General features: G+C 43.1%; 1 protein-coding gene across 2 annotated transcripts in view; it reads left to right on the top strand.

The window, feature by feature from the left end:
• The first annotated feature begins 670 nt into the window (after positions 1-670).
• The window catches only part of DNER (delta/notch like EGF repeat containing), a 263,556-nt gene continuing 238,073 nt past the window's right edge, over positions 671-26,153 (top strand). Inside the window, exon 1 of one of the 2 annotated variants that reach the window (XM_072961804.1) lies at positions 671-1,042. In XM_072961804.1, coding sequence (XP_072817905.1) covers positions 767-1,042 — 276 coding nt within the window. In that variant the 5' untranslated portion in view covers positions 671-766. The remainder of the gene's footprint in view (positions 1,043-26,153) is intronic. The other variant, XM_072961805.1, reaches the window with a different exon arrangement.

Genomic DNA, 26,153 nt, shown 5'->3' with positions numbered 1-26,153 from the left:
GACTCCTCGGTCAGCACCAAGGACAAGGGCCCCGGGGCCGGCTGCGCAGACGCAAGGTCACTTCCTTGCAAGCCGAGCGGATCAGCGGGTGTCCGGGCGCTGGGGTTTGGAGGCGGCGCGGGGAGGACTGTGTGTGCTGGGAGAGTGTTGTGGGAGGGGAAGGAGCAGCCCCGGGGAATGAAGTAAGGCCGGTCCCCGCTGCGGTCTCACAGATTCTGCGCCAAGAGGTCGCCGGCGGCTGCTGCCAGTCGGGCCACCCCTTCCTTCGTCGCGCAGGGCGGCTGCCCGCCCCTGTCCCGTCCATGGGGGGCGCCCTGCTGCTCCTGACCTGGAGACCATACAGTCCTTCCCGTGCCTGCGTTGACCTCTCCACCCCCTTTCTTTCCCGAGCCCTGTCTAGTTCCCCACAAGGCGCGCTGCCACCCTCAGGGTCTTTTGGACACACCCACGACTCTGACCGCTCGTCTTAGGGCTGGAAGCCCTTGACGGCCTTTCTGCTCCTCCTGTTCCAACTCTCTGTGGGGGAAGGGTCCCCACGCCCCTTTCCTCCCCAGCCAGTCTGGAGCCCCGCCCCCGCTTTCCCCGCCCCCTGCTTGCCCCGCCCCAAAGGCCCCGCCCGCCGTTGCCCCGGGAACCGTGGATCCCGCAGCTGCAGGAGGCGCCGAGCCCAGCCGAGCCGCTCTCTCCGCCAGCGCCGCCGCTCCCGCCGCGAGCGCCGCCGCCGCGCCTCAGCTCCGGCTCCCGCTCCGCGCCCGCTCGGTCGGCCATGCCGCCCCGCCGCGCCCCGGCGCCCGGTGCGCAGCTGCTGCCTGCGCCCGTCCTACTACTATTGCTGCTCGGCGCGGGGCCCCACAGCGGCTGCCTGGCCAGTCCAGTGCCCGCCGCGCCCCTGCCCGTGCCGGGCCCCTGCGCCGCGCAGCCCTGCCGGAATGGGGGTGTGTGCACCCAGCGCCCCGCGCCCGGCCCGCAGTCCTCGGCCCCCGCCGGCGAGCCCGGCTACAGCTGCACCTGCCCCGCCGGGTTTTCCGGCGCCAACTGCCAGGTGAGTGGACGCGGCGGGCGCGGCGCAGGGCGCCAGCCGGGGACCCGAAACCTCTCCCCGCCCGGCACTGCACGCTGCCCGGCGCGGTTCTCCAGGGTGCCTGACACGAACTTCTACCCTTTCGGGAAGGGGATGGGTCTGGACTCTTGGCCCGCGTGGATGCAGACCCCTGGCCAACCTTACAAGTGTCGCTTTTCTGCCCACTTTAGTTCTCCAACCGTGCCAGCTCGGGGCTCTCGGGGCGCACCGCTCCAGGGCCCGGCAGCCCCACTAGACCTGGTACTCCTGGCACGACCATTAGCCACCAAGTGGCGCGCCCCTCTCGGCCCAGGCGGAGCCACACTCTGTTAGAGCCGGATCTCGGTGCTCACCCTGGCAGGGCAGAGGGGCCAGCTCCGAGCGTCCCTGGCGGGATGTTTAGTGCCCAGATGGCCCCTGCTCCTTGTCCCGCTGACCCTGCGTGTGTCGAGGGTGAGCAGTATAGGAGGCAGGGAATGGCGTGCTCCGTGCCAGCGGGTCCGGGACTTTCTTTCCTATCCTCCACCTTTGAGGGCTCTACCAAGGCAGCCGGAAGCCGAGGCCGAAAGGTCAACCGGCTCCCCGCGGCCTGCGACCAGCCCTTTCTGAGCTTAGGACGAAGTGTTGGAGCAGTAGGAAGCATTCGAGAGGACATTGTGAGTGGGGCTTGGTGTGTCGCCCTCCCGGCTGGATGCCCCTGGAGGCGCACGTTTGAGGTGAGCAGCCAGGGCGTGAGCAGGGCACTGGGAGGCTTCGAGGAAGCCGTGGGGCGGTGCAAGGGATGGGAGATGGCCAGCTGCTGCCGGTGGATCTGGGATTTTCAAGAGAATTTGGCAGATGATAATAAAAGAGGCTGGATTACAAGTATGTGAATGCTCGCGTCAGACCTACTAACCTACTAACATCAACATTTTTAATAGGCTATTTGGTAGACCGATGTGTGCAGGTAGATAATCCCCAAGTCTCTATTCCAGGGCAGGCAAATAATGGATTTATCTGAAACGATTGTATTAAACCAAGTGCCTGTGGAATGTATCTGGGAACCAATGCTTTCTTTCTTACATTTGGATTGGAGAACTTTTGTTTCATATAAATTTGATTACATGCCCCAAGAGTTACTTTGAAAATGCTCAAATGCACTTTTATTTCTGTGGGGAAGAGGCCACATATGATATGATATGATTTGATATGATAGAATGTAATAAATAGGCTTCAGTTTTTATTAACAGAAGTAAACCGGATTGAGAAACTTGACCTTGACAGAATTTGGGCTATTTCTTAGAATCTTGTTTTTTTCTCTCATTAGTAGCAAATTATCGAACTGAATCTGTGTTTTCAATGTCAGTCTGTCTCTTTGATCTATCTCTTCGTCCTTGTTAATTGATTCCAATAAGGTTTAATTCCCACAAAGGGAATGAGGAGGAGGAGGATGATAATGATGAGTGTGTGTCATGTGACCATGTGGAGCAGATTTGGGGCAGGAGGACTCTTTGGGGAGATGCCTATTACAGCCATTCGACCATTAGGACAAAATCTTGCTTATTAATTTCCCCTGTTGATTGATGATTTACATGACTTTTACTGAAGAAATGAGTTGCCTGAGTGCTTCTGTCAAACTACTCTTATATTTACATGTCTGAAATCCATCCTTGAAAGAAGTAGTTGATTTGGACTCGGAATGTAGTAGGGATGGGCAGGAGAAGGTACGTTAGGGTATGCATCAGTTTAAGTAAATGGGAAGAAAGACTGGACATTGGAAATTTAACCCAACTCTGAGATTTTTTGTGTGTGTGACTAAAAATAGGTGTGAAAAATCTTCGAGAAAGAGAAAGACCTCTTTAGTGCTTCCTAAAGATGACTCACAGAACAGTATAAATATTTTTTGTCCTTAAGTGGTGGATATATAATGTTTTCATTCAGACACAAGTCATGAACTAATACACAGATATTGCAGAACCAACCGGTTCAAAACAGATTCGGGCTTCTAGCTCCCATCTGAGACAGTCTTAGCTATGTGAACGCTGTCACCTGGGGAGAAGCAATACTGGGTGTCGTGAGTTCCGAGTTGAAGAGAGCCAGAGTAACTGTAATTCTAACGGGAAAGCTTAGCAAATTTGGAACCTGATCTGGCTTGGTTACCCAGAAGAACTGGACTGAGATGATTCAGAGCCTTATAAACCCATAAAAAATTGATTCCTCATCATTTTAACTTAATCTTTCATGATCTTGCAGTAACACTTGAGATGCTCATTTTCGATGGAGGGCGGGGGAAAGGCCATCAATAGGGAAGTCAAACAGGGGGAAAAAAACCTTACACATACTCATTTACAGAGAAGGGGAATGGATGTTAGCCATTGCAGACAGTGTGCTTGCTGAAACAGAACCTCATGCTCACTGGATACATTGAAAATGGAAATTTACCTGTACGGGTAAGCAGAAAGTGTCACCACCCCGCCCCCCAACTACAAAGACAATAATATTAGCAATGGAAACGTATAAATCTAACTCTGAAGTTTCTTTTCTTTTTTTCTTTCTCTCCCCCTCCCTTTCTTCCTCCTCTCCTTTCTTTTTCTTTTTCTTTCTTTTCTTCCACCCCACCTCTTCTTCTTTTGTGGAAGAATCACTAAATGGAATTAAAATGGATTAAGGCCATCTTCAGCTTTTTTTTTTTTAACTATTTTTTTTTTTTTAAATGGAGGTACTGGGGATTGAACACAGGACTCATGCATGCTAAGCACATACTCTACCACTGAGCTCTACCCTGCCCGGGTCTTCAGCTTTTGTGTGGTCAGCTGACTGTCATTAGGGCAAGTCCATGGGTCCAGGCAGTGCTTATTGTACCAGCCGGTGGCAGGAACTCACAGGATCTGGGGACTGCGTGGTGTGAAGGGAGAACATGTGGGTTTGAGACTGAGCTGCCGCAGTTAAACCTGCTGTGACAGGTGATCTTAAGAGTCTCAGTTTCCTCATCTTCAAGGATGGGCTCTACCTCACAGGGCTGGTAATAGAGTCTGATTCTGTTTTTTTGATGTCTGACTGCTGACAGCTTTTAAGCCTCCCCTGTCCCTCTACTCCTTCTGCCAACATCTAGGCAAGCTGATGAGAAATCTTAGGTGCTCCTTCCTTAGGTGCTGGCGAGAGGTTGAAACCATGCAAACCCTTGTCCGTACTTAGGATACATCTTAAGATGCATCTTTCTAAGTCCTCTGACACACTTAAACATACTAAGTCATGAGGATTCAATGGATTCTAAAAATGTATGTGGAAATCTCATCTACAGAGACATGATGACGATGCTGCTGACGATGCTGCTGCTGATAATGACTAACGCTTTTCTCAAGCACTTGCCATGTGCCAGCACTGTTTCAGGGGCTTTACACATAATGGCTCACCAGTCCCTGCAGTGTCCTCTGAGCTGGGTGCTGTCACCATCCCCATTGTTTAGATGAAGTGCATAAAAGTTAAATGACCGGCCCAAGGTCACCCTGCTAGTAAGTGTAGGATTTGAACCAGGTAGCTGGTAGCTGGCTTGATGTTGAGTTGTCGAGTGTGAAGGGTGCTGAGATGAAAGTCAGCCCTGGCCCTGTCATTTTTAGCTGAGACTTAAAATAGGCTCTGTAAGCTCTTTGAGGCTTATCAGTAAACAGGGGACAGAGTGATTTGAGTCTGGTCTTGCTCTCAGACAAACACAGCTTGCATGGCTGTGCCCAGTGGAGGGAAAAGCCAACGAATGACAAAGACACAGCAAGTTCTTCTAATGCCACCCACCAAGCAGGCCCTTCTCTTGGGGTTAGAATTCTGGGTCCTGGCTGACTTTATTTTCACCATGGTGACAAGCATGTGGGCACTAAATAAAAGAAACACACATATTTCTGATGGGTTTACAGAAATGTCACATTTCAAATTTAAAAAAAATAGAGGCCGTTGGTCTTCTCTTTCTGGTTCATTCGGGGAAGCAGGCAGGTATCAGAGGTGGCAGCTGCTGGACAGATTTTTCTTTTCCAGTGAGCAGTCCTTCCTTCCATGGGGCCTTCCATCAAAGAAAGGTAGGGATGATTTACATTTGTATTATTTTGTTTGTAAAGCCTTTTTATTTTAATGAAATAATTCTTTGCCAAATATTCAAGCAATCAGACACCTGTTTGTTTGTTTGGTTTTCATGTCATGTTCCCTAGGAATCTTATCCTTTGGGATTAGAATGAAAATGTGTCGATTTCTGCACTTGGAGAAAAAAGGGGCTTGTGTACGCAGTTTTACCCACTAAGCTGATTCGATAATCCTCTCTTTGATTAAACATGCTAACTTGAAACAATGGTTCTGCCTCAGATGAATCCATTTCTGGCTGAAGTTTGCTAACAAAGAAACAATTCTAGCTCCTTGCACAGCTCGGTCTTCTCTACTGGGCTTTTTGCACACGTACACACACATGCACACACACACTTGTGCAGAATGTCCTATATTAGCTGAGATGTCAAGGGACATTGCTTCTTTCTCTCTCAGCTAAAAATAACAGGGCCAGTTAATAGAAGCCCATTAACTTTCTGTGACCTTGAGAGAATAATTGAACATCCCTGAACTTCAGTTTTTATATCTCCAAAGTGGACTAATAATGCTTGTCTTATTTTCTTTTTAGAAAAGATGCAATTAATAAATGAGAACACAGTGAAGTGTTTTCAATAAACATAAAAAAGTTGGGAGAATGAATTTTAAAAACGTTTTGAAAATAAAGTAAAATGTCGCACAAATACAAAGTATAGACTAGGGAAAGGATTATGTGTTTCTCATATAAAATGTGATTACAGCAGTTTATTCAGTTTCTGTAATTCTTTTCCCTCCATGAAAAGCTCTTCCTCCCTAGTAGGATGAGTTATGCTACAACATCAGTTTTAAAAATGAAAAATTTTTATTGTACTAAAATTTTGATAAATATATAATTCTTTTATTTGGAAACTGATGAATACTTTCTCAGAAAATTCTCAGTGACGTGAGGTTTTCTTTTGAAATAAACGGACAAGTCTCGTCAAAATTTTTTGAACAATTTTACTAAAGGAAAAGAATGGTTGGTTTTCTCGGTACTGTTAAAATGGAGTGATTTTCTTATTTTATTTTTCTGGTACATTCTTAGGAAACATCATTTTTCTCAGCTTGGCCACCTGACAAAAATCACATTTCTGCCTTTAGCTTCTTTTGTTTAAGCCTCTCATGTGACATAGCATCCAGAATGGTTCTGTTTATGCCCTCATTTCTCAAGCATCAAACAGGAAAGAAAACCTATCTGAAGCTGAAGGATGTTTGAGTCGGAAAACAGAATGCTGAGTCTATTTTTAGGTCTTACCGATTTAGGGGACAGCTGTGGTCAGCACTGCTTAACCCAAGGGTGGGGACTATAGAATCTGCCCCCTGAACAGAAAGTCCAACAGCACAGTCAAGTTTTGTGGATAGAATTTCTTTCTTATTTCCCCTTCTCCCTTCACCTACACTGGCTGCATGTCAGAGTCACCTGGGAGCTTTAACAAAAATGAGTGCCTGAGTGCCACTGTCTCCCGTCCCCCAGGCTCTGACTTAATTGGTTGGTTTGGGGCTTGGACACCTGTGATCTTTAAATGTCCCCAAGTGAGTCTACTGTGTGACCAGGGTTGAGAAGCCCCCGCTAGTCTCTTGTCATCTCCCCCCATAGCCTGCACAGCAAGAAGCACATGGCAGAAAAAAAGAAGACAGTCCCACCTGCTCTTGGTCCTTCTCATCCAAAAGCATCCAGTTTTGAAGGGCCTGGGATTTCTGGCCTACCCTCTCCTCAAATGGCCAAGGTTTTGTATCTCAAAGCAGATTTGAAGTCTGCATAAAGGAGACTGATGAGTGACCATGGTGCCATGTTAAGGGTCCAGGCATGGGAATGAGACCTAGGGGGGAATCCAGCTCTGAGTGTCCTCGGGTAAGTAAGTAGTTTTTCTGCAGCTTGGTTTCCTCATCTGTCAAAAGGGGACTCTGATGCCAACCTTGAAGATTGTTGTGGCTTAGAAAAGTATCTAGCCCAGTGACTGGCCCATAGGAGACACCTAATAAAAGGAAGCCATATACATATCTATAATAGCAATCTTGTTTATTTCATGCTTTTCCCTTGGACTGAAAAAAAAAATCATTTCTTTCCTACCTGATTCTCAAGGAGACTAAAATTCCATCAGTAGAGATTCATTTCTTTGGTTGTGATGTATAAGATGCTAGAAAATGTGGATTTCGGTGCTGACTCTCCACAGCATTCACTTCCATTAGTTCTTCCTTTGTATCCCTTTTACCAGGCAGATGCCAGAAACAATAATAAGAGGACAGTGTGCACCAGAAATTAACACAACATTGTAAATCGACTATACTTCAGTGAAAAAGAGGACAGTGTGAACTCAGCATGTGCTGGCCATCTAGGCTTTTATGGAATCATTTGTTGCTTTATTTGAATGCTGACCTGTCGTCGATCAACTATCACGATGTGAGTCTTAGCATAGTTGTCCTTAGGAGGAGGGGCTTCTCTAAATTGCCCCTCCCTACTCCCCAGGGTGAGTGAGGGCAGAGCAGGGCCCCAGCCAGGACTGCACACTTGAGGACTAGAGGAGCACCGGGCACCCAGACAGCAGACAGACACCCAGCCAAGAATGGTTTTAACATTTTAAAATGGTTGGAAATAAATCAAAATGAGTATTTTGGGATGCATGAAAATGATATGAAATTCAAATTTCAGTGTCCATCAATAAGGCTTTATTGAACATGGCCACACCGATTTGTTTAAGTACCATTGGTTTATGTGCTCCAACCGCAGAGTTGAGTAGCTGGATTCGATGGTGTGAATTGCAAAGCTGAAAATATTTATCTGGCTTGTGACAAAGGAAGAGGTTGGCTGAATATTTCAGAAAACGTTGATGGAAGGAATTTATTTTTCCACTTTTATTTATTGGATTTAGCTGAAGCCTGCCCTCCTTCTGTCCCTTCTTCCTGAGGGGTGTCTGGAGCCAGGTTCTAGGGCCCAGCGCTGAGGCTGGACTCGTGGGAGATACACCAACGGATAAACAGCTCTTGTCTTCAAATTGCTTAAATCTTGAGAGTCATCCTAGACAGACTTTTAACTTTTCATTGTACACAACAGCCTTGGTTTAATATGTTTGGAGAGTGGAGTTACAGTCTGCTTCTGGGGAGGCATGTGCAGTAGGGAAAGAGAATGTTAGCTCTGAAGGTTCTGAGTGTGAATTTAAAGGTTTAGAATCCCTGCTGAGTCACTACAAGCTTATTAGCTTTCTTTTTCCTTTTCCTTCCTCCCTTCCTTCCTTCCTTTCTTTCCTTCTTTCTTTCCTGTGAAAATAATTTGTATTTGTTTATTTATTTATTTACTATTTAACCCATTTCTTGTTGTTTTTTATTGAAGTATAGTTGATTTACAATGTATTACTTGCTGGTGTACAGCCTAGTGATCCAGTTTTACATACATATTCTTTCTCATTACAGGTTGCTGCAAGCCACTGGGTATAGTTCCCTGTGCTCTACAGTAGGACCTTGTTGTTAATCGTATTAGCTTTCTTAACCCCAGTTCCTCATTCATTCATAGGAGGGTTGGAAGGGTAAAGAGAGGAACTTGTAAAGCCCTGGCCCAGAGCTGGCCCTCTGTGCACACAAACTGCTCTTTTTCTGAAAGTGGATACTATTCTCCATTGTGCAGCTAAGGAGACTCACCTGGGGTCCTACAGCTCGGGGATGGAGTCTGGACTCTGGGCCCCAGCATTGTGGCTTTGAGTAGAGTGTTTTTGCTAGAATTCTGCTGCACTTGCCTCCAACCGCTCCATGTTTCTGACCTTCAAAGTGAGGGCTGGAGAGGAATCAGAGAGGAAAGGTTGGTAGCAGGTCCAGTCCTGGCAGCTTTAGTTTCTGTAGGGATGCTTTGGGTTTGTGTAACGTTAAGGTTTTTCTTTCCTAAGAGAGAGGAACGGCATAGGGCTTTTGAAAAAGAGTGAGGATTTGAGCAATGAAGTAAGTGTACTTAAAAAAGACGCTTGAAAAGAGAAATGTCTGCTGTCTTTTGCTAACAGTTCCTGAAAGCTAGCACATCGTTTAGAATTTCAATGCTGGCACTTAACTGCTGCTTGTAGTTAATTTAAAGGAGCATTTGTAATTACTTTGGGGTTTCAGAGGCAGATTGAAACTCCTTTATGGAAGGCATGTTGTGGTGGAAGTCATCACAAGAGATGAGCAGAATCTGGTGCCTCTTCCACGGGAAACCAGAACCCCAGAGTCTGTGCAAAATGGGCTGATCACCACTCAGTGAAAGGACAGCCCAGTAAGGATCATTGCCAGTTTCTCACAGTGTTCAGGTCAGATTGCCAAAATTTGTTATTTGGAGCAAAATCCCAGCCTTAATTTTCAAGCAAAACGGAATGTAGTAGAACAGGAAAAATGTTAAATATATCGTCAGTATATTCCCCAGGGAAGGGAAGACTTTATATAGGAAACATGAAAACCAAACTCTAACTGCCAGCTGACCTCCCCGATTATTCCTTACACAGAGACTTTTCAGACTCTTTTCTAAAAATTAAGGAAAATTCACCCTTCTAAGCATTCACTTCTATGATTTTGAAATACAGTTGTGTAACGGTCACCACAATCAGGATATAGAGGAGCTCATCACTTCCATAAATTTCCTCATGCCCCTTTGTGGTCAGCCCTCTCCCAGCCCCAGCCCCTGGCCTCTGATGGTCTGAGTCTTTGCTTATAGTTTTGCCAGTTCCAGAACATCATATAAATTAGATCACACAACATGCACACTGAGGGTCATGCCCTTGAGATTGATTCATATGGTTGCATGTATCAGTAACTTCTTTTTATTGCTGAGTAGTATTCCATTGTATGGATGTACCATAGTTTTGTTTATCCTTTCACCAACTGATTACATTTGGATTGCTTCCAGTTTTGGGTGATTATGAATAAAGCTGCCATAAAAGTTCACGTACAGGTCTTTAAGTGGACATATGTTTTCATTTCTCTTTAGTAAGTGCCTGGGAGTGGGATTGCTGGGTCATGTGGTCAGTGCATGTTAAACTTTACAAGAAGCTGCCAAGATGGTTCCCAGTTTGACTGAATCATTTTTCATTCTCATCATCATCATTAAATGAGAGTTCCAGTTTCTTGCATCCTTGTCACTTCTTGGTATTGTTGGTGATTTAGATGTTAGCTATTCTAATGGGTGTATAGTGGCATCACACTGTGGTATTAATTTGCATTTTCTTAACAGTTGATGATGTTGAGCACTTTTTAAAACCTTTTATTTTTGTTTTTTAAATGATTTATTTATTTATTTTTTTTAGTGGAGATTCTGAGGATTGAACCCAGGACCTTGTGCATGCTAAGCAGGTGCTCTACCACTGAGCTATAACCTCCCCCATGATGTTGAACATTTTTTTTTTTAAGGTGCTATCTGCCATCCATACCTTTTCTTTGATGAAGTAGTTGTTCAGTGAGTTGTGAGAATTCTTTCTATACTTTGGATACAAATCCTTTATTCCATATGTGACCTGCAAATATTTTCTCCCAATCTGTGACTTGTCTTTGTATTTTCTTGACAGTGTCTTTTGAAGGGCAGGTTTTTAATATCAATGAAGTCTAATTTATCAACTTTTTCTTTTATAGTTTGTGCCTTTTTGTGTCCTATCTAAGAAATCTTTGCTTAATCCAAGGTCACAAAAATTTCCTCCTGTGTTTTCTTTTAGAACTGTATTGTTTAGTGTTTAGGTCTTTGACCCATTTTGAGATAATATTTGTATTTGTATGTAGTTCAGTGTATGAGTAGTTTTTATTCATTTTTGGCATATGGATATCCAATTGTTCCAGAAATATTTGTTGACAAGATTGTCTATCTCCACTGAATTATCTTGGCACCTTTGTTGAAAATCATTTGACTGTATAAATGATCTATTTTATTACAGTTCATTGACTTTATATATCTAACCTTTTGCCAATTCCCTAAGATCTAGATTACTATAGCTTTAGAGTAAGCCCTTTTTTTTTAGAGTAAGTCTTGAAATCAGATTGTGTGAGTCCTTTAAATTTGTTGAGATGACATAGAATTTCAAGAATCAGCAAAGCATGTCATACATACCTAGAGAGAAACTAGGGTTCTTAACCTGGAATCTTCTGATGGTTTCAAGACTATGTTCTGAGATGCCAACTTTTGTATGTATATGTTCTGGGGAATGGCTCACAAGTTTCATGAGATTCTTAAAGAAGTCTTCCATCAATAAAATAATCATTGGCCCAGAGGAAGAAGAAGCTAGTTATATGCATGGGGGACTTCTGGGTATGCACTAACACATATACCAAGAACCAGCCTGGGACCATGAAGTTGCCCTAAAATAGTGGTGCCAGATAAAATATAGGAAGCTCAGTTAAATCTAAATTTCAGAAAAAAGTGAATTTTGTTTTCTATGTGTCCCAGATATTGCACATCGTTTTTCTGAAATTTAAATTTAACTGGGAGTTCTGCATTTTTTAATTTGCTAAATCTAGCAACCTTTCCCAAAAAGCCTAACTAATCCCTGCCCTGATTCCCAGCTTTACTCTGAAGGATTCGTCAATGGCAATTTAAATTCTTGACAAATAATTACATAAGGCAAATTTTATTAACTCGCATTTAAAATATTAATTTAACTCAAAGTTTTACATCTTCATGGGTCCTTTTAAGAGCAACTGTCAAACTGTGTTAGGATGTTAAAAGCCTGTAAGAAAACATAGTGAAAAAGGCCCATTGTAAATTTATCTTACCCTTTCTCCACTTCTTCTAATTTCGTGCCTCTGCAGTAATCACTGTTCACATTTTGGTGTGTAGCTTTACATTTTCCTCTCTGTACATATAAACGCATATGAAGCATATGTAGATATTCATTTATCCATGCAACTGTTTTCTATGAAATGAAACCATCCTATGTATACTGTTCTGCAACTTTTTTCTTAATCTGTTTTGAACATCCTATCACATCTTAAAACAGAAAGCAAACTTGTTCTTTTTTTAATTTTCTAAAGATATTTTTTGAAGAGTGATTATTTATTTAGTTTTTTGGGAGCCAGGTAATTAGGTTTATTTATTTCTTTATTTTTAGAGGAGGTACTGGGGATTGAACCCAGGACCTCATGCATGCTAAGCATGTGCTCTACCACTTGAGCTGTATCCACCCCACTGCAAACGTGTTCTTTTTGATGGCTGTATAGTATTCCAGTATGATTGTTTATGTATCCAGTCCTTACTGAGGCACACTAGTCCCACTTTTCCACTATAAATGATGTTGCAATGACTATATGTTATGTATATGCAATGACATGTGTGTATGTATATGTATGTTGAAAGCTACATACATTAAAACATTTTAATAAATATTGCTAAATTGCCATCCAAAAAGATTGAACAATTTTGCTTATTTTCTAACAGCATATGAGAATGCCTATTCACCCACGTTTTTGTCAATACTGGTATTCCAGATTTTATTTTTGTGTGTCAACTGATAGGTGAAACCTGGTATCTCACTGATTCTCAGCATTTTAAAAATTATGAATGAGAGAGAGTATTTGTAATGAACTGTCCATTTTTATTTTTACCTAATTTTGTTTTGGGTTGCTCATTTAAAAATTTGACTTGTAGTAGCCTGTTGTTAATGAAGAAATTAGCCCTTTGTCCTTTGTGTTGTTAGTATTTTTTCCCTATTTCTCTTCTTTTCTTTTGACTCCATGTATGCTCATTGTTTTGCCCTTAAGAAACGTAGAATTTTTAGTTCTTATTTAGCCAGACTCATCAATGTGGGGTCAGTAAATTTTAATTAGAATTCTAATGTTTGATACCAATACTGTACTGTACAATATTTTGAGCATTATCCAATTTGCTTTTGAAGAATTCAATTTTGGCCAAGATTTAAATTGATAGGACTGTCGTTGTTGTCTCTTTAGAATGTACAATTAAACATAGTCCCAGTTTATGTCTATTTTAAGAAGGGCTGGCATAGATTTTCTAAATCATATTTAAATACTTGTAATTTGTCTTAACTTCTTTTGAGCCTGAAACACTGTATCCGATTTATTAAGATGCTTCATTTATTTTTTTTTAAAGAACTACTCAGCACATTTTCCTTCTAATAATTGGCATGGGTTTCTTAGTATTTTGTTAAAATCACCAAGTTAATTTTAATGGCATTATTGGATAATAGGATATTTCTTAGAAGTTCTTGATGGTGTAATGGTCTGATTTAAAAAAGTGTTCTTCATCCAGGCTTGGGCAGAAAAAAGCTCATCTTAATATTCAGCAAAATGCAAATTTCCTTTATGCTTTAATCTTCATGTTATATTTTTAGCACTTTGCCCCTGAGAACAACCTCTTTTCTCTTAATCAGGGATTTTTGTGGTTCTCTATCTTCATTTTCCCTGTTAAAAAATTGGCTGTTGGTTTTTCTTTTTTTTTTCTTTTGGTTGTGCAAAAGGAAATTCTTTTATTTCTGTAGAAAAGGCTCGTAATGAGAGAAATAATAAGAGAGACAGAGAAATGAGAACTCATATTTGCATTTCCATGAGGCTTAAAAATAAACTCTCAGCTGGAGGACCATTGTGAAGGAAATTAAAGATGACTTTAAAAAAAATGGAAAGATATCCCATGCTCCTGGATTGGAAGAATCAATATTGTTAAAATGGTCACACTGCCCAAGGCAATCTACAGATTTAATGCAATCCCTATCAAATTACCCAGGACATATTTCACAGAACTAGAACAAATCGTAATAAAATTTATATGGAACCACAAAAGACCTAGAATTGCCAAAGCATTACTGAAGAGAAAGAAAGAGGCTGGAGGGATAACTCGTCCAGACTTCAGACAATACCACAGAGCTACAGCAATCAGGAAAGCATGGTATTGGTACAAAAATAGACATATGGACCAGTGGAACAGAATAGAGGACCCAGAAATGAACCCACAAACTTTTGGTCAACTAATCTCGACAGAGGAGGCAAGAATATACAATGGAATAAAGACAGTCTCTGGAGAGAAGTAAATTTAATATTATTATGTTTTTCTTTTACAAAGAGTGGGTAGGATGGGGTGGGGCGGGGATTTGGGGGCTATACTGACTGGAAGGGAAATCACTCTTCTTATTGTTTCCTAAGGAAAAATAAATTGATATTATTATGTTCAGCTTTAAGAGTGTTAAAAAAAATGGTGCTCAAGATGATACTGACACCTCAAAAAATCCTTTATGTGAGTTTTCCCTTGTTTCCCTCACCTTCAGGGGACCCTTGGGATGTTTTGTACGCTTGGAAGAGGTTTTTTTTCCCGCAGTGGAGCCTGTGGGAATTTAGGAGAGGCCGAGAGCCCTTCTTCCTAACCTGGGCTTTTCCTAGTAGTCTGCGGGGCCTTGTGATTGCTTTGTTCTTTCTCCCTTATATTTAGGAAAGTGGTTCACAGGCGGTGTTGTCTGGCAGGTGGACGGCAGTAGGTGACCAGGCTGTGGACAGGGATTGTGTCGTTGGGCTCCCTGCCTCTCCTCTCCCTGCCTTTTCCACGTGGATCCCTTGAGAAAGGCCTCCTCAGTGAAGGTGGGTCTTCTTTCCGGGAGAATAGTCTTTATTCTCGTACGGGCTCCCCTCCAAGACCTGCTTCCTTGGCGGACCCTCCAGTGAAGGCCTGCTTGCCTCTTGACATAAACCCCTGAACAGAAACCTGGAAAGAACCATGTGTATCGGAGAGTCCTATTCTTAGGGCGCTGACCGCAGTGCATTAGAAAGATCCTTAATGCATACAAAGGCACGTCAGTGGCTGCAATGTGTGTTGCAGTAAAGTCCTGAAGGGTCCTGTGGTTTCTCCTAATTCCATACGGCCTGTACTGTACACCATTCCAAGTACTTCCATGGGATCCGTGTTATCTTAAAAAATTGTTTTTATTGGGGCAAATTCCCATAATATAAAAGTAACCATTGTAAGGTGAACAGTTCAGTGGCACTGAGTACACTTGAAATGTTGTGCAGTCAGTATCTCTCTCTAGTTCCAAAGCATTTTTATTGCCCTAAAAAGGTTGTCCCCATTAATCAGTGGTTGCCCCTTCCCTCCAATCCCTAGCAACCACCAATGTGCATTCTGTCTCTATGGATTTACCCATTCTTGATACTTTGTATCATATGTGACTGTATGTGGGTGGCTTGTCACTTTGCTTAATGTTTTTGAGCATCTTCCACATTGTGGCACGTATCAGCACTTCATTCTTTTTTATGGCTGGATAATATTCCATTGCCTGTATCTATGACATTTTATTTGTCATTTCATCAGTTGATGGACATTTGGGTTATTTCCACCTTTTGGCTACTGTGACCAGTGCTGCTATGAACATGCTTGTACAAGGCATTGTTTGAGTACCTATTTTCAATTGTTTGGGGTCTATATCTAGAAATAGAACCGTTGGGTCACATGGCAGTTCTACATTTAACTTTTTGAGGAACTGCCAAATGCACTTCCATCTGTGTTAGCTTCTTGCACAGACTGAGCCCCGGGATCTTCCCTGGGATGGTAACTTTTAGCCGCTATTCATATGGCAGATTGTTCTTGCTACTGTCCTTGCCCGGGCATGCAGCATCCCAGACACTCTATTCCTGGCCTGGTCTGTGGCCCCAGACCTGAACTTGCTTAGCTCCATTGTCTCTTCATGAAAGAGCTCAGCCTCCCTTGGCTCCCTCCCAGGAAGGCCCGTGCACTGGAGAGCTCGGTTCTCCAGCTCAGCTTGGGCCCTGAGCGCTGCCCCTCCATTCAGGCCTCATTCTAGAGCCTGTGGTCTGCTGAGCTCCTTTGGGAGAATTAATTAGACAGCTGGCCAGAGGCACGTGAGCCACTGTGAATAAGTAGCCCTAGGTGTCATTGGTCCAGTTGCTTCATTTCACTGAGGAGAAAACTGAGGCCAGAAAGTTGAAAAAAAATGATACAAGGCCATCCAGCTTGTAAGTGGCCACATTCAGCGTGAGAAAGGTCTTGGCATCTGGTTGGGTGACTTCAGATACCCTGGGCAGTCCCCTTCTCCAGGCCCTGGCACCCATCAGGCACATTCAGCACATCGCAAGGAGGAGAGGGGCCTCCCCAGCAGGCACGGTGGGCTGCGATACCATCTGAGCACGCTTGCTCGTTGAGGAACTAGCTCACGTGGGTTTATGTTGAGCACTTACATTGCTAGGTTTTAATGAGCTCAGTGTAAGTGGGAAATCCAAGTGGGCGGTGGGGGGCCCTGCGCTTGCTGATGGGCCAGCAGGGCTGCAGGCCGGGAGATCACTTGTTGCCTAGCAACCACTGCCGGGCTACTTGGTTCCTGCAGCCTGAACCTGGGTAACATCCTCAGGGATTGGGCACTGTGGTTCAGAAACGAGTGGGAATTTGTTGTTTTAGTAGCTCAGTACGGCCCCTAGTGCACAGCCTTTTCCCACAAACAAACAAACCATCCACCTTCAGGGAATTGGCAGTTGTGGCAACTCCGGATAGTTTGTGGCTCAGAGAAGCTCACGAAACAACTGAATTCTTAGGTCAAGGGTGCATTGTGAACCTCTGCTTCCCACCTGTCCCTCTATTCTCAGGACTTGGAATCTTCCAGGCCTGTCCTACTCACCGTCTGACACTGGAGCATGTTTCTGTAGAATACTGGGAGCGGGGAGGAGATGGCATTCTCTGGTTTTCTAAGCAAGATTAATAATCTAAGGAATTCACCCTTTCACTGGCAATTTCTGAGCATGGATTAAAGTGATGTGGAGGTTACTGAAATGACTTGATGCTAGTTGACCCGCTGGCTCAACCTGGGCATCGATGGCTCCTCACCCCTCCCCTGTCCTTGGCATGTGCCTCTGCCTACCATTCCCGTAGTGAGAGCTACTTTCAAGGACATAGCCTCGAGGGGGCAATGTGATGTGGAGACCATCTGGACTGAATATGTGACTCTATATAAATTTTAAGGTTTATGTAGAGATCTGCTTGTCCTGCAGCCACCCAGGACAAGCCTCCTATCTAAGTTCTCTTGCTTATTAAACCTGCCACCTACCAGACCAGAGGGGTCTGCCTTGCACTCATGGTTCAGGGGTCAGTTTCATATTTCACACTGGAGGCTCCTGAGTTTGCAAACCAATAGATGGAAACACATTTCGCAGACTTTTAGAGCTTGGAGTCATCCTAGAATTCATTTTGGCTCTTTAATTTTGCAGAAGAAAGTAAAGGCCAAAGAGATGAATGTCAGAGTCAGGAGTTGAATATTGCTAACTCCCCATCCAGAGCCCAGGGCTCTCTTCACATTTAAGAGAGCATTTAAGCTGAGACATTCCAAACACCAAGGACAGTTTTCTGGGGCAGGGGTGTGGGTGGGAATTTACAAAATAAGTGTTCTTATGAGCATTCAGATTCAAGCTCAATATTCAGTTACTTACATCTCTGGCTGTGTTCGCGCTTCCTTCCTCTAGGTTTTTTTAATTCTCATTTTTCTCTGGAGGAGGCATTTCCTCTGCTTGATAGATGAGGAGACCGGAGTGGACAGAGGTTCTTGGAGACTTACCAAGGTTACACAGCAGATGGTTGGGACAGGAGTCTCCTGTCTACAGATGTAGTGCTTGCTTCACATTGTCATGGTGGTCTGCTCACCCTGTAATCTATAAGAACAATTCTTTGTACAAGTGCTGAGCCCAGTTCTGAAATACGTTCCATTCGGTTGAAGATTATGAGGAATACTTAGAATGGTGATGTATTAACTGTAATCATTGTGTCATTTTTTTGGCGATTTAGAGACATCTTAGATAGGCAGGCCATTGTTTTCAGACAGACTCATAATGTAAAAACCATTTTCATCTGGATCAGAAACAGTTTTCCTGCACGGCTTAATGCTTTTGCCCAACACCTTCAGAAATAACTGGTAAAAATATAATTTTGTATTTTAACTTAGCGAAAACCTCTAAAGATAAAATAAGTTTTATTAAAATAGTAAACTTGCATAATCACTTACAATATTAAATTCAGTAATTTGGTTGACCATAGCTAAAAGACAATAGAAGTATTAATTTTAAGATGATTGTGAATTTTGTGTGTTTGCATGCATGTGAACAGACCAGAAGTACAATGCAGTATTTTACTTTTCATTAAGTAGACATATTAATGTCTTACTAGTTTTTTTGTCTTTTTTTAAAACATTTTTTTATTGAGTTATAGTCATTTTACAATGTTGTGTCAAATTCCAGTGTAGAGCATAATTTTTCACTTATACATGAACATACATATATTCATTGTCACATTTTTTTCACTGTGAGCTACCACAAGATCTTGTATATATTTCCCTGTGCTATACAGTATAATCTTGTTTATCTATTCTAGTTTTTTTGTCTTTAAAATTTTTTTATTTTAAAAAATTATTTGTTTATTCCTTTATTTTGGGGGGGTGAGGTAATTAAGTTTTTATTTATTTATTTATTTTAAAAATGGAGATACTGGGGATTGAACCCACGACCTTGTACATGCCAGGCACATACTCTCCCACTGAGCTATACCCTCCCCCACTACAGTGTCTTAAATAGGAATGCATTAAGTGCGCCTATAAGGACTTTAGTGATTAAGTTATGTCAAATTTTCTTGTCTTATGGATGAGAAAAACAAAGATGGGACAGATTTAAAAACCAGACCAGATCAGAGATCTTCCACATTGTATTTATTAGTTAGATCTTTCTAGACTGCAAGCAACAGAAAATTCAATTCAAATAGCTTAAGCAACTGGAAGTCTGTAGGTTTATGTGACTGAAAAGTGTAGGCATTGTATTGTCAGGTCTCAAATAGTATCACCTGGGCCATGAGTCTCCTCCTCTCTCGGCCCTGCTTTCCTCTGCTTTGAATTTATCCTCAAATTCCAGACGGTGTCCCCTGGCAGCTCCGGGCTCACACCATCCTTCATACCAGCAACTCCAAGGGAACAGAGAGCCTCTCATTCCAGTTGCTCTGGAAAATTCTGAGATTAGCTCTGGTCGATTTCTTTGGGTCACACGTGCGTCTCTGAACCAATCATTGTGGCTTGGGGTTGGTTTCTGCTGAATGTCCATGCCTGGGTCACGTGTCCAGCACAGGACTAACCCCAGTCCAACCACATGGACCAAGATTGGGAGGAGGGCTTTTCTTAAGGAAATTGGGACACTATTTTCAGAACAAGGGGTAGTAGCTGTTGAGAATAAAGTCAACAGATTCCCAATATGCCCACAGCCCTTCTCTTTATGACTATTCTTCATATTTGAATGATGTTTCACCAAAAATGAATTCCTTCTCTCTACCTCTTTGCATCCATTGATGTCTCCTGGGGATTTCCTGGAAGGGCACGTCTTATGGTGGCTCTGTGTAAATTTTGTCACCATATTAATCTCTATCACTCTTCTTTTAAGTGATTTTAATATCCTGCATTGGAGAGTGTATTTGGATCAGGTAGTTTCAAAGTATTGTAACATATGACAGTTTTACAAAATGTGAATGCGTTTCAATATCTGGTATTCCAGAACTGTTTAGAATTATTTATTTGTTATGCATTTCATCTTGATGATGCAGATATTTAAATTGATAGCAGGATCACAGGTGATGATGAGCTGAAGTTCCCTCATCAGCTCCTGAAGCAAAAGCGATCATTCCAGGGATTGGAATAGGTCAGTGGTTGATATGTAGTGGGAGGCATGAGACTTGGAATCAGAAGACCCAGGTTCTTTCTTGGCCACTTACTAGGATAGAGAAAGAGTTTATGTCTTGTGGGAGAGGCGTTCACACAGCTGACTCAAAAAGAGGACTTCAGATCAGTCAATCCGTCAATGGCGGAGAATAGGCAAGTCACCTGTGTGGAAGAATCTCAGGTAATTCATGGATGTACTCCTTCCTCGGGAGTGAGCCTTCCTCCCCTTCCTTACCTGTGGATTGTGCATAGTGACTGCCTTCCAAAGAACGCAGTGTGCCAAGGCAGGGAGGAGGGCAGCCTTAAGAGCAGCTAGACAAGTACTCAGCCAGGTCAGCATCAACAGTGATAAGTCATGTTAGTTGCATGTGCCCTTGACATGATGTGATGAAAATGGCGCCTTACTTCTGTGGTATTCCTCTCCCTAAGTCTGTAATCCCAGTCTAATTGCAAGAAAAATGGCCAAGTCCTAATTAAGGGATGTTCTACAAATCAACTGACCATTACTCCTCCGGACTGTCAAGGTCATCAAAAACAAGGGAAGCCTGAGGAAGAAACTGTCACAGCCAAGATGAGCCTGAGAAGCCATAACAGCTGCCTGTCATATGGGATTCTGAAACAGAAAAGGGACACGAGGAAGAAATTAAGGGAACCTGAAGAAAGAATGGACTGTAGTTGGTTTAATTGTCAATATTGGTTCATTAATTGTGACAAAAGCAGATGCTAATGTAAGATGTTAGTTATAAGAGAAACCAGTTGTGGGATGTACTGTAACTCTCTGTACTCTTGTCACAGCTTTTCTGTGCATCCAAAACTATCCTACAATAGAAACGTTTACTGAAAGAAAATGAGCTTCACTCGCGTCAACAATAAACATTTTATCAAACGCTGGTTCCACCCAGGCCCTGGTACTGGGCGAACCGAGTGAATGAGATGTGTTCTCCGCACCTGGCTGTTAGCAGGCAGGTAGGAAAGTAGGCTTAGGGAGGTTAAACGATTTGCCCAAAGCTACTCAGATTGTAGGAGAGCAAAGGGCTGTCATTCCTTGAGACCCGGAACCAGACATCTGTAAGGCATATCTTGCTTTATAGGCAAAAGGGAAAAACATTCCTGCCCATCTCCATCGGTGATCCTCAACCGTGGCTACACATTGGGTGGGCCCTAAGTGGGCTTTGAAAGTGCAGATGCCAGGGTCCTACTGCACACCTATCACATCGGAACCACAGCGGGTGGTGTCTGAGCAGTGTATTAACAAAGGAGCACCCCTGGGTGATTCTGATGTGCAGCTGTGGTCCAGGACCACTGGCCAGGATATTTGTTGAGGCCACAGAGCACATTTTTTGTGTTACTCCTTTTTCTTCTGGAATGTCACTTTTCTTCTGCTTTCTTGGTTGAGAGCTTGGTTTGGTTTCTTCCACTAATATTGGTCTGCTCTGAGACAAAGTAAGCCTTTCCTGAAAAGTGTGGCAGGGTTAGGACTGGCAACGATCAAATTAAATTGGCGATTCTATGTTATTGTCCTGTCCTCATAGGCAGGCCCTTCACTCTGTGGACCTGGGGATTTGAATCTTGGTTCTGTGGCCTTGAGCAAGTTACTTACCACCTCCGAGCCTCACTTCTCTTAACTCTGAATTAGACCCAGTCAGGTGTATCTCTTCCGGTTACTGTGGGGCTGACAGCAGTGCAGGTTTCGTCTGAACTCATGGAGGGCTTTGATCTGTCCTTTGCCATCTTTTTTTCTGTCCACCAGGAACTTTCCTTCTCCATAAGGAAGAATTTCCCAAAGTTTTTCTTTCTTTTCTTTTTAAAAAGAAATTTCCTCATGCATTTTGCTCTAAAGCCTGTAGGAAATGGACTCAAATATTTGCAGAATTAGCCAATATAGTGTCTACAAAGCATCTAAGGATGTACTTTTCTTGGTTCCTTTAATCTGGACCCTCTAAAAGCAACTAGAAAAGAAGTTTGTTTTTATTTGCTTTGCTCTGCCAGGATGATTGGAATAGATTAGTGAAAATGACTTATTTGTCTCTGTCATCCTTGTGTTGAATTTTAATGAGAATCATGACAGTGGGAGGCTAGTCGTCTTCAGACAACTCTATGGTTTGTGGTTCGCTATTTCCACTGATGAGAACAGTTGTGGCCTCCAATTGCTGACTTAAGATACGTCACAAGGGCCAATATTATAGCACAAATGAAGGAAGCATTTTGCACGGATCTACATGACTTGTAATGATCTCCCTCAAGGCTCAAAATTGGATCCGTTGCTTTGTGTCCCAAATTTCAGTTTTTGTTGCTGGAGAGGAAGTTAGATACCTGTTATGTGGTTGCCTGAACCAGATCAGCTGGGTTTTGCCTCGTAATTCCCTCTTCGCATTATTTTCTGTAGAATTTGACAAATGATGAATGAACATGACGCATTGTTGTCTTGCCTGCGTTTCTCTGGGGGAAATTACTGGAGTTAGTTGGCTGCATGGTTGACGACTTGGCTGATACCTGAGATCGGAAAAGAAACTTTAATGGGGAGTTGATCATTTGGAAGAGTTACTCGTAAACATTCTGAGACTACAGTGACCCACTGAAGGGAAATTGTTGCAGCCTTCAAATATAATTAGTCCAGTTACGCTTGCCAAAAGTGGTTACATTTAGGGATCCTGTGTTTGAACAGAGGAACAAACTTGTGGGTCTTGGTCCCAGGGTGCTAGGCTAGAAAGAGTTCCAGGTGGGGAGTGAGGAGGCTAGATTGTGTCGTTGGCTTGTGGCAGAACCTGTGACAAACCACCCAGCCTTTCTGGCACTAGTTATGTAATCTCAACGATGGAAGATTGGCTTTTGAGTTTTCTGAGGTTCCGTTGAAAGCGGTGATCTGTGGGAGCTCTTACATTTGTCCCGTAGAGCCAGAGAGGGCCTTTGGTGGTGTCTGCACCCTCTGCTGTCCCAGCACCTCCGGTCACCGGGAGTGCGCATGTCTGGGGACTGGCTCTCAGAATGCAGGAAGCGCCAAGGGAGTTTCACACTAGTAGGTGGTGGCATTTCCTCTTCATCCAATTTGAGTTAAATGGGTCCAACATTTTTTTTTCCTGGCTTGCGTTTCTGTCGGGTTGTATCTCCAGCGCTTGCTGGTGTGCTGATGTGAACACTCGGCTCGCTTCTTGTCTTCCAGGATATTTTAAGGCTAAGAGAAATCGTGTGAAGAAACACATTTCAAAATGGTTTTAAACTTTGCATATGTTTAAATGGGTTTTCACAGGGGAAATATGTCTAAACTTTTGCATCGTTAGAAAATCATGGCTCTGCCAAAGCCACCTACCTGTTTGGCGGCTGTGGAGAAGCAGGGTGGGGACCAGCTAACTCTCTACGCGGTGGAAGGAGACAGCTCTGACCCCCCACTGAGGGGGCCAGGAGGGGAGGGCCAAGCCCAGGGAGGTGGGGTGGGGGGGTGGGTGTTGGGGGGAGTTGGGGAGGTGGAAGTTGAGGGAGGGGCAGGATCATAGGTACCTTGGACTTAAGCTAAACTTGGATTCTTGAATCTGTTTAAAATACGTGCTCAGGTGACACATGGTCTCATATCTCCCAGGAACCAGGAACCAGTCTTGTAGATTAAACCTTCACATGTGCTAAAGGTCATAGTCTTGGAAACCTGATGTTTCATTCAGGAATGTTTCATCCTGCTGCCTGGAGGGTCAAGGACCTCATAAGAGTCACGTCTACCATCTAGTGGCATCTGCCGCAAAATGCAGACATAGGTCCCCAGGGCCCCAGAGATGGTTCCTACAGGCTGTGTGTGGCTGTGGCAACAGCCCACACTTGGCTGCATCTTAGTCTTCAGGTCAGTACTGGGGGAAACTCTCTTCTTCTTCATAAATTTTCATAATTCAGTGGGAAGAGTGGCCTGTTCAGTGTTCCCCAAGCTACAAAAATTCAAAGTTGCACAAATGCTGTGGGAGAATCCAGGGTGAGAGGGATGAAGTGCCTGTGTAGACATGTGTAAGGACCTGAGAGAAGTCTAGGCTTCAAGGTGACTTGACGTGACCACGCACGTCTGGACAGGACTAGACTTTTCCGGGAAGGTCCATTTGGTGTGTGCTGTCACAGGAGGGGCTCACAACACCCAGATGGTACTATTCTGGTGAAATATGTTTGGGAAGACTATTATTTGAGTTTGACGAAAGAGGAGGAGTTTCCAGCCAGTGTGTCTGCTGATGTGAGTTTACTACGGCAGGAGACTGGCACAGATTCTACGGCACGACTAAAACTTGCCAAACTCTTGCTGGCCAATTTTAATTACCAGCCAGACTAAGAGGACAGACAGAGAGAAAAGAAAAGACGATAGTTAAGATAAAGTTGACTGAGAATCCATCTGGAGACCATTTTGGCCCAAAGCAGTGCCAGATATACAAATATTATGGGAAATTACTCTATTAGCCTTATGACTAAATTTGGCAGCTACTGATATTAAAATATTGTGACAGATTAAAAATTTCAAATTGCATTAAAAATATACCCCCAGAAGTGAATTGGGCACTTATATTAATGTTGGATTGTAGAAAATGGTTTATTTTTCTGGAAAGCACTTAGACCATATGGATCAAGAACCTTAACTTAAAGTCTTTTGACTCTGTAACACCTCTTCTAGGAGTTTGTTCTTAGAAAGTTGTTGGAAATTTGAACAAACTTTTATAAATGGAGATAGTCATCATAACATTATTTGCGATAGTCCCAAGCTGGAAAACGCCTAAGCGTCAAGTTAATAGGAGAATGTTTAAAAAATGGTGTAGTTCTGTGATGGAATCTTATACAGACATTGCGAAAGATATCTTTAAAGACAACTTGTGTTCTTGATGTTACATGAAAAGGGAAAAAAGATAAATCGAACCAGCACTATAATCACACTTAATTTATTGTGCATAAAATAAAATTGGGATGAAATACACTCTATTCTTTGGCAGAGTGGCTATAAAAACAATTGAACTCTATACTTTAAAATTATTTAAAAATTTTGGCTTTTTGCAGTGTGTCCACATTTCATTGTGATTCCAAGGGAGTTGATGATAAAATCCACAGGTAGGGACTTTATCCATGTGGGTATGACTGGGATTTCCACGATTAAAGTCACTTGTTTGGATTAGGTAGTAAGGACTTCCAGAGGGTTAGGCCATCAGTGGGGGTGGGAGGGTGGCATTAAGCCATCAGCAATCCTTATTCCCCTAACAGGGATTTGTTCTCTGGTTAAGGGAGAGTCTTCACCTTGTGGGGAGGTGGCAGGAGAGGACAGGCCTGAGCCGGGTTTCTTATTAGGTGGTTAGAGGCAGGTCTGGTGGTCCTGTCCCTGAACAAACACTGAGGGTGGGCTGAGGCTCAGGATGAGGTGCCAGTACAGAATGGCACCTCTGGGGTTTGCCTTTGTTGGTTTATTTGAATTTTTGAAATTTCTGCCTGTTTCTTGCCCTTGGGCAGGTGAAGCTGGCCCAGACTCATGCCTCCATGGACTGTTCTAAGACTCCACCTCTCTGTACCCAGTGCTGGTGAAAGCTGGCTCAGAACCCCGGTACATATTTACAGTAGCCAAGACATGGAAGCAACCTAAGTGTCCATCGACAGAGGATTGGATAAATAAGTTGTGGTATATTTATACAATAGAATAGTACTCAGCCATAGAAAAGAATAAAATAATGCCATTTGCAGCAACATGGATGGACCTGGAGATCATCACACTGAGTGAAGTAAGCCAGAAAGAGAAAGAAAAATACCATGTGATATCACTTATATGTGAATCTAAAAAAAGAGACAAATGAACTTATTTACAAAACAGAAACAGACTCACAGACATAGAAAACAAACTTATGGTTACCAGAGGAGGAAGGGATAAACTGGGAGTTTGAGATTTGCAGATACTAACGACTATACATAAAATAGATAAGCAACAAGTTTCTTCTGTGCAGCACAGGGAACTATATTCAATATCTTGTAGTAACCTATAATGAAAAAATATGAAAAGGAATATATGTATAAACATGTATGACTGAAACATTATGCTGTACACCAGAAACTGATACAACATTGTAAACTGACTGTATGTCAATTTGAAAAGTTAAAAAAATAAAGGTAAACAACAAGGTCCTCCTGTCTGGCACAGGGAACCACAGTCAATATCCTGTAATAAACCATAATGGAGGAGAATATGAAAAGGAACATCTAGCTATGTATGTATAACTGAATCACCGTGCTGTACACCAGATACTACCACAACATTGTAAACCAACTATACTTCATTAAAAAAACCCCACTAATTCAAAAAGATACATGCAAAAAAAAAAAAAAAAAAGAAGAAGAACCTGAGCATGGGGCCCCAGGTTGACTGAGTGGTACTGGGGTGGGTGGGGGATGGC

Source organism: Vicugna pacos, chromosome 5 (genome assembly GCF_048564905.1).
Source record: "Vicugna pacos chromosome 5, VicPac4, whole genome shotgun sequence".
NCBI lineage: Eukaryota > Metazoa > Chordata > Mammalia > Artiodactyla > Camelidae > Vicugna > Vicugna pacos.
The sequence above is the reverse complement of the archived record's forward strand: the minus strand, read 5'-3'. Positions and strand labels throughout refer to the sequence as shown.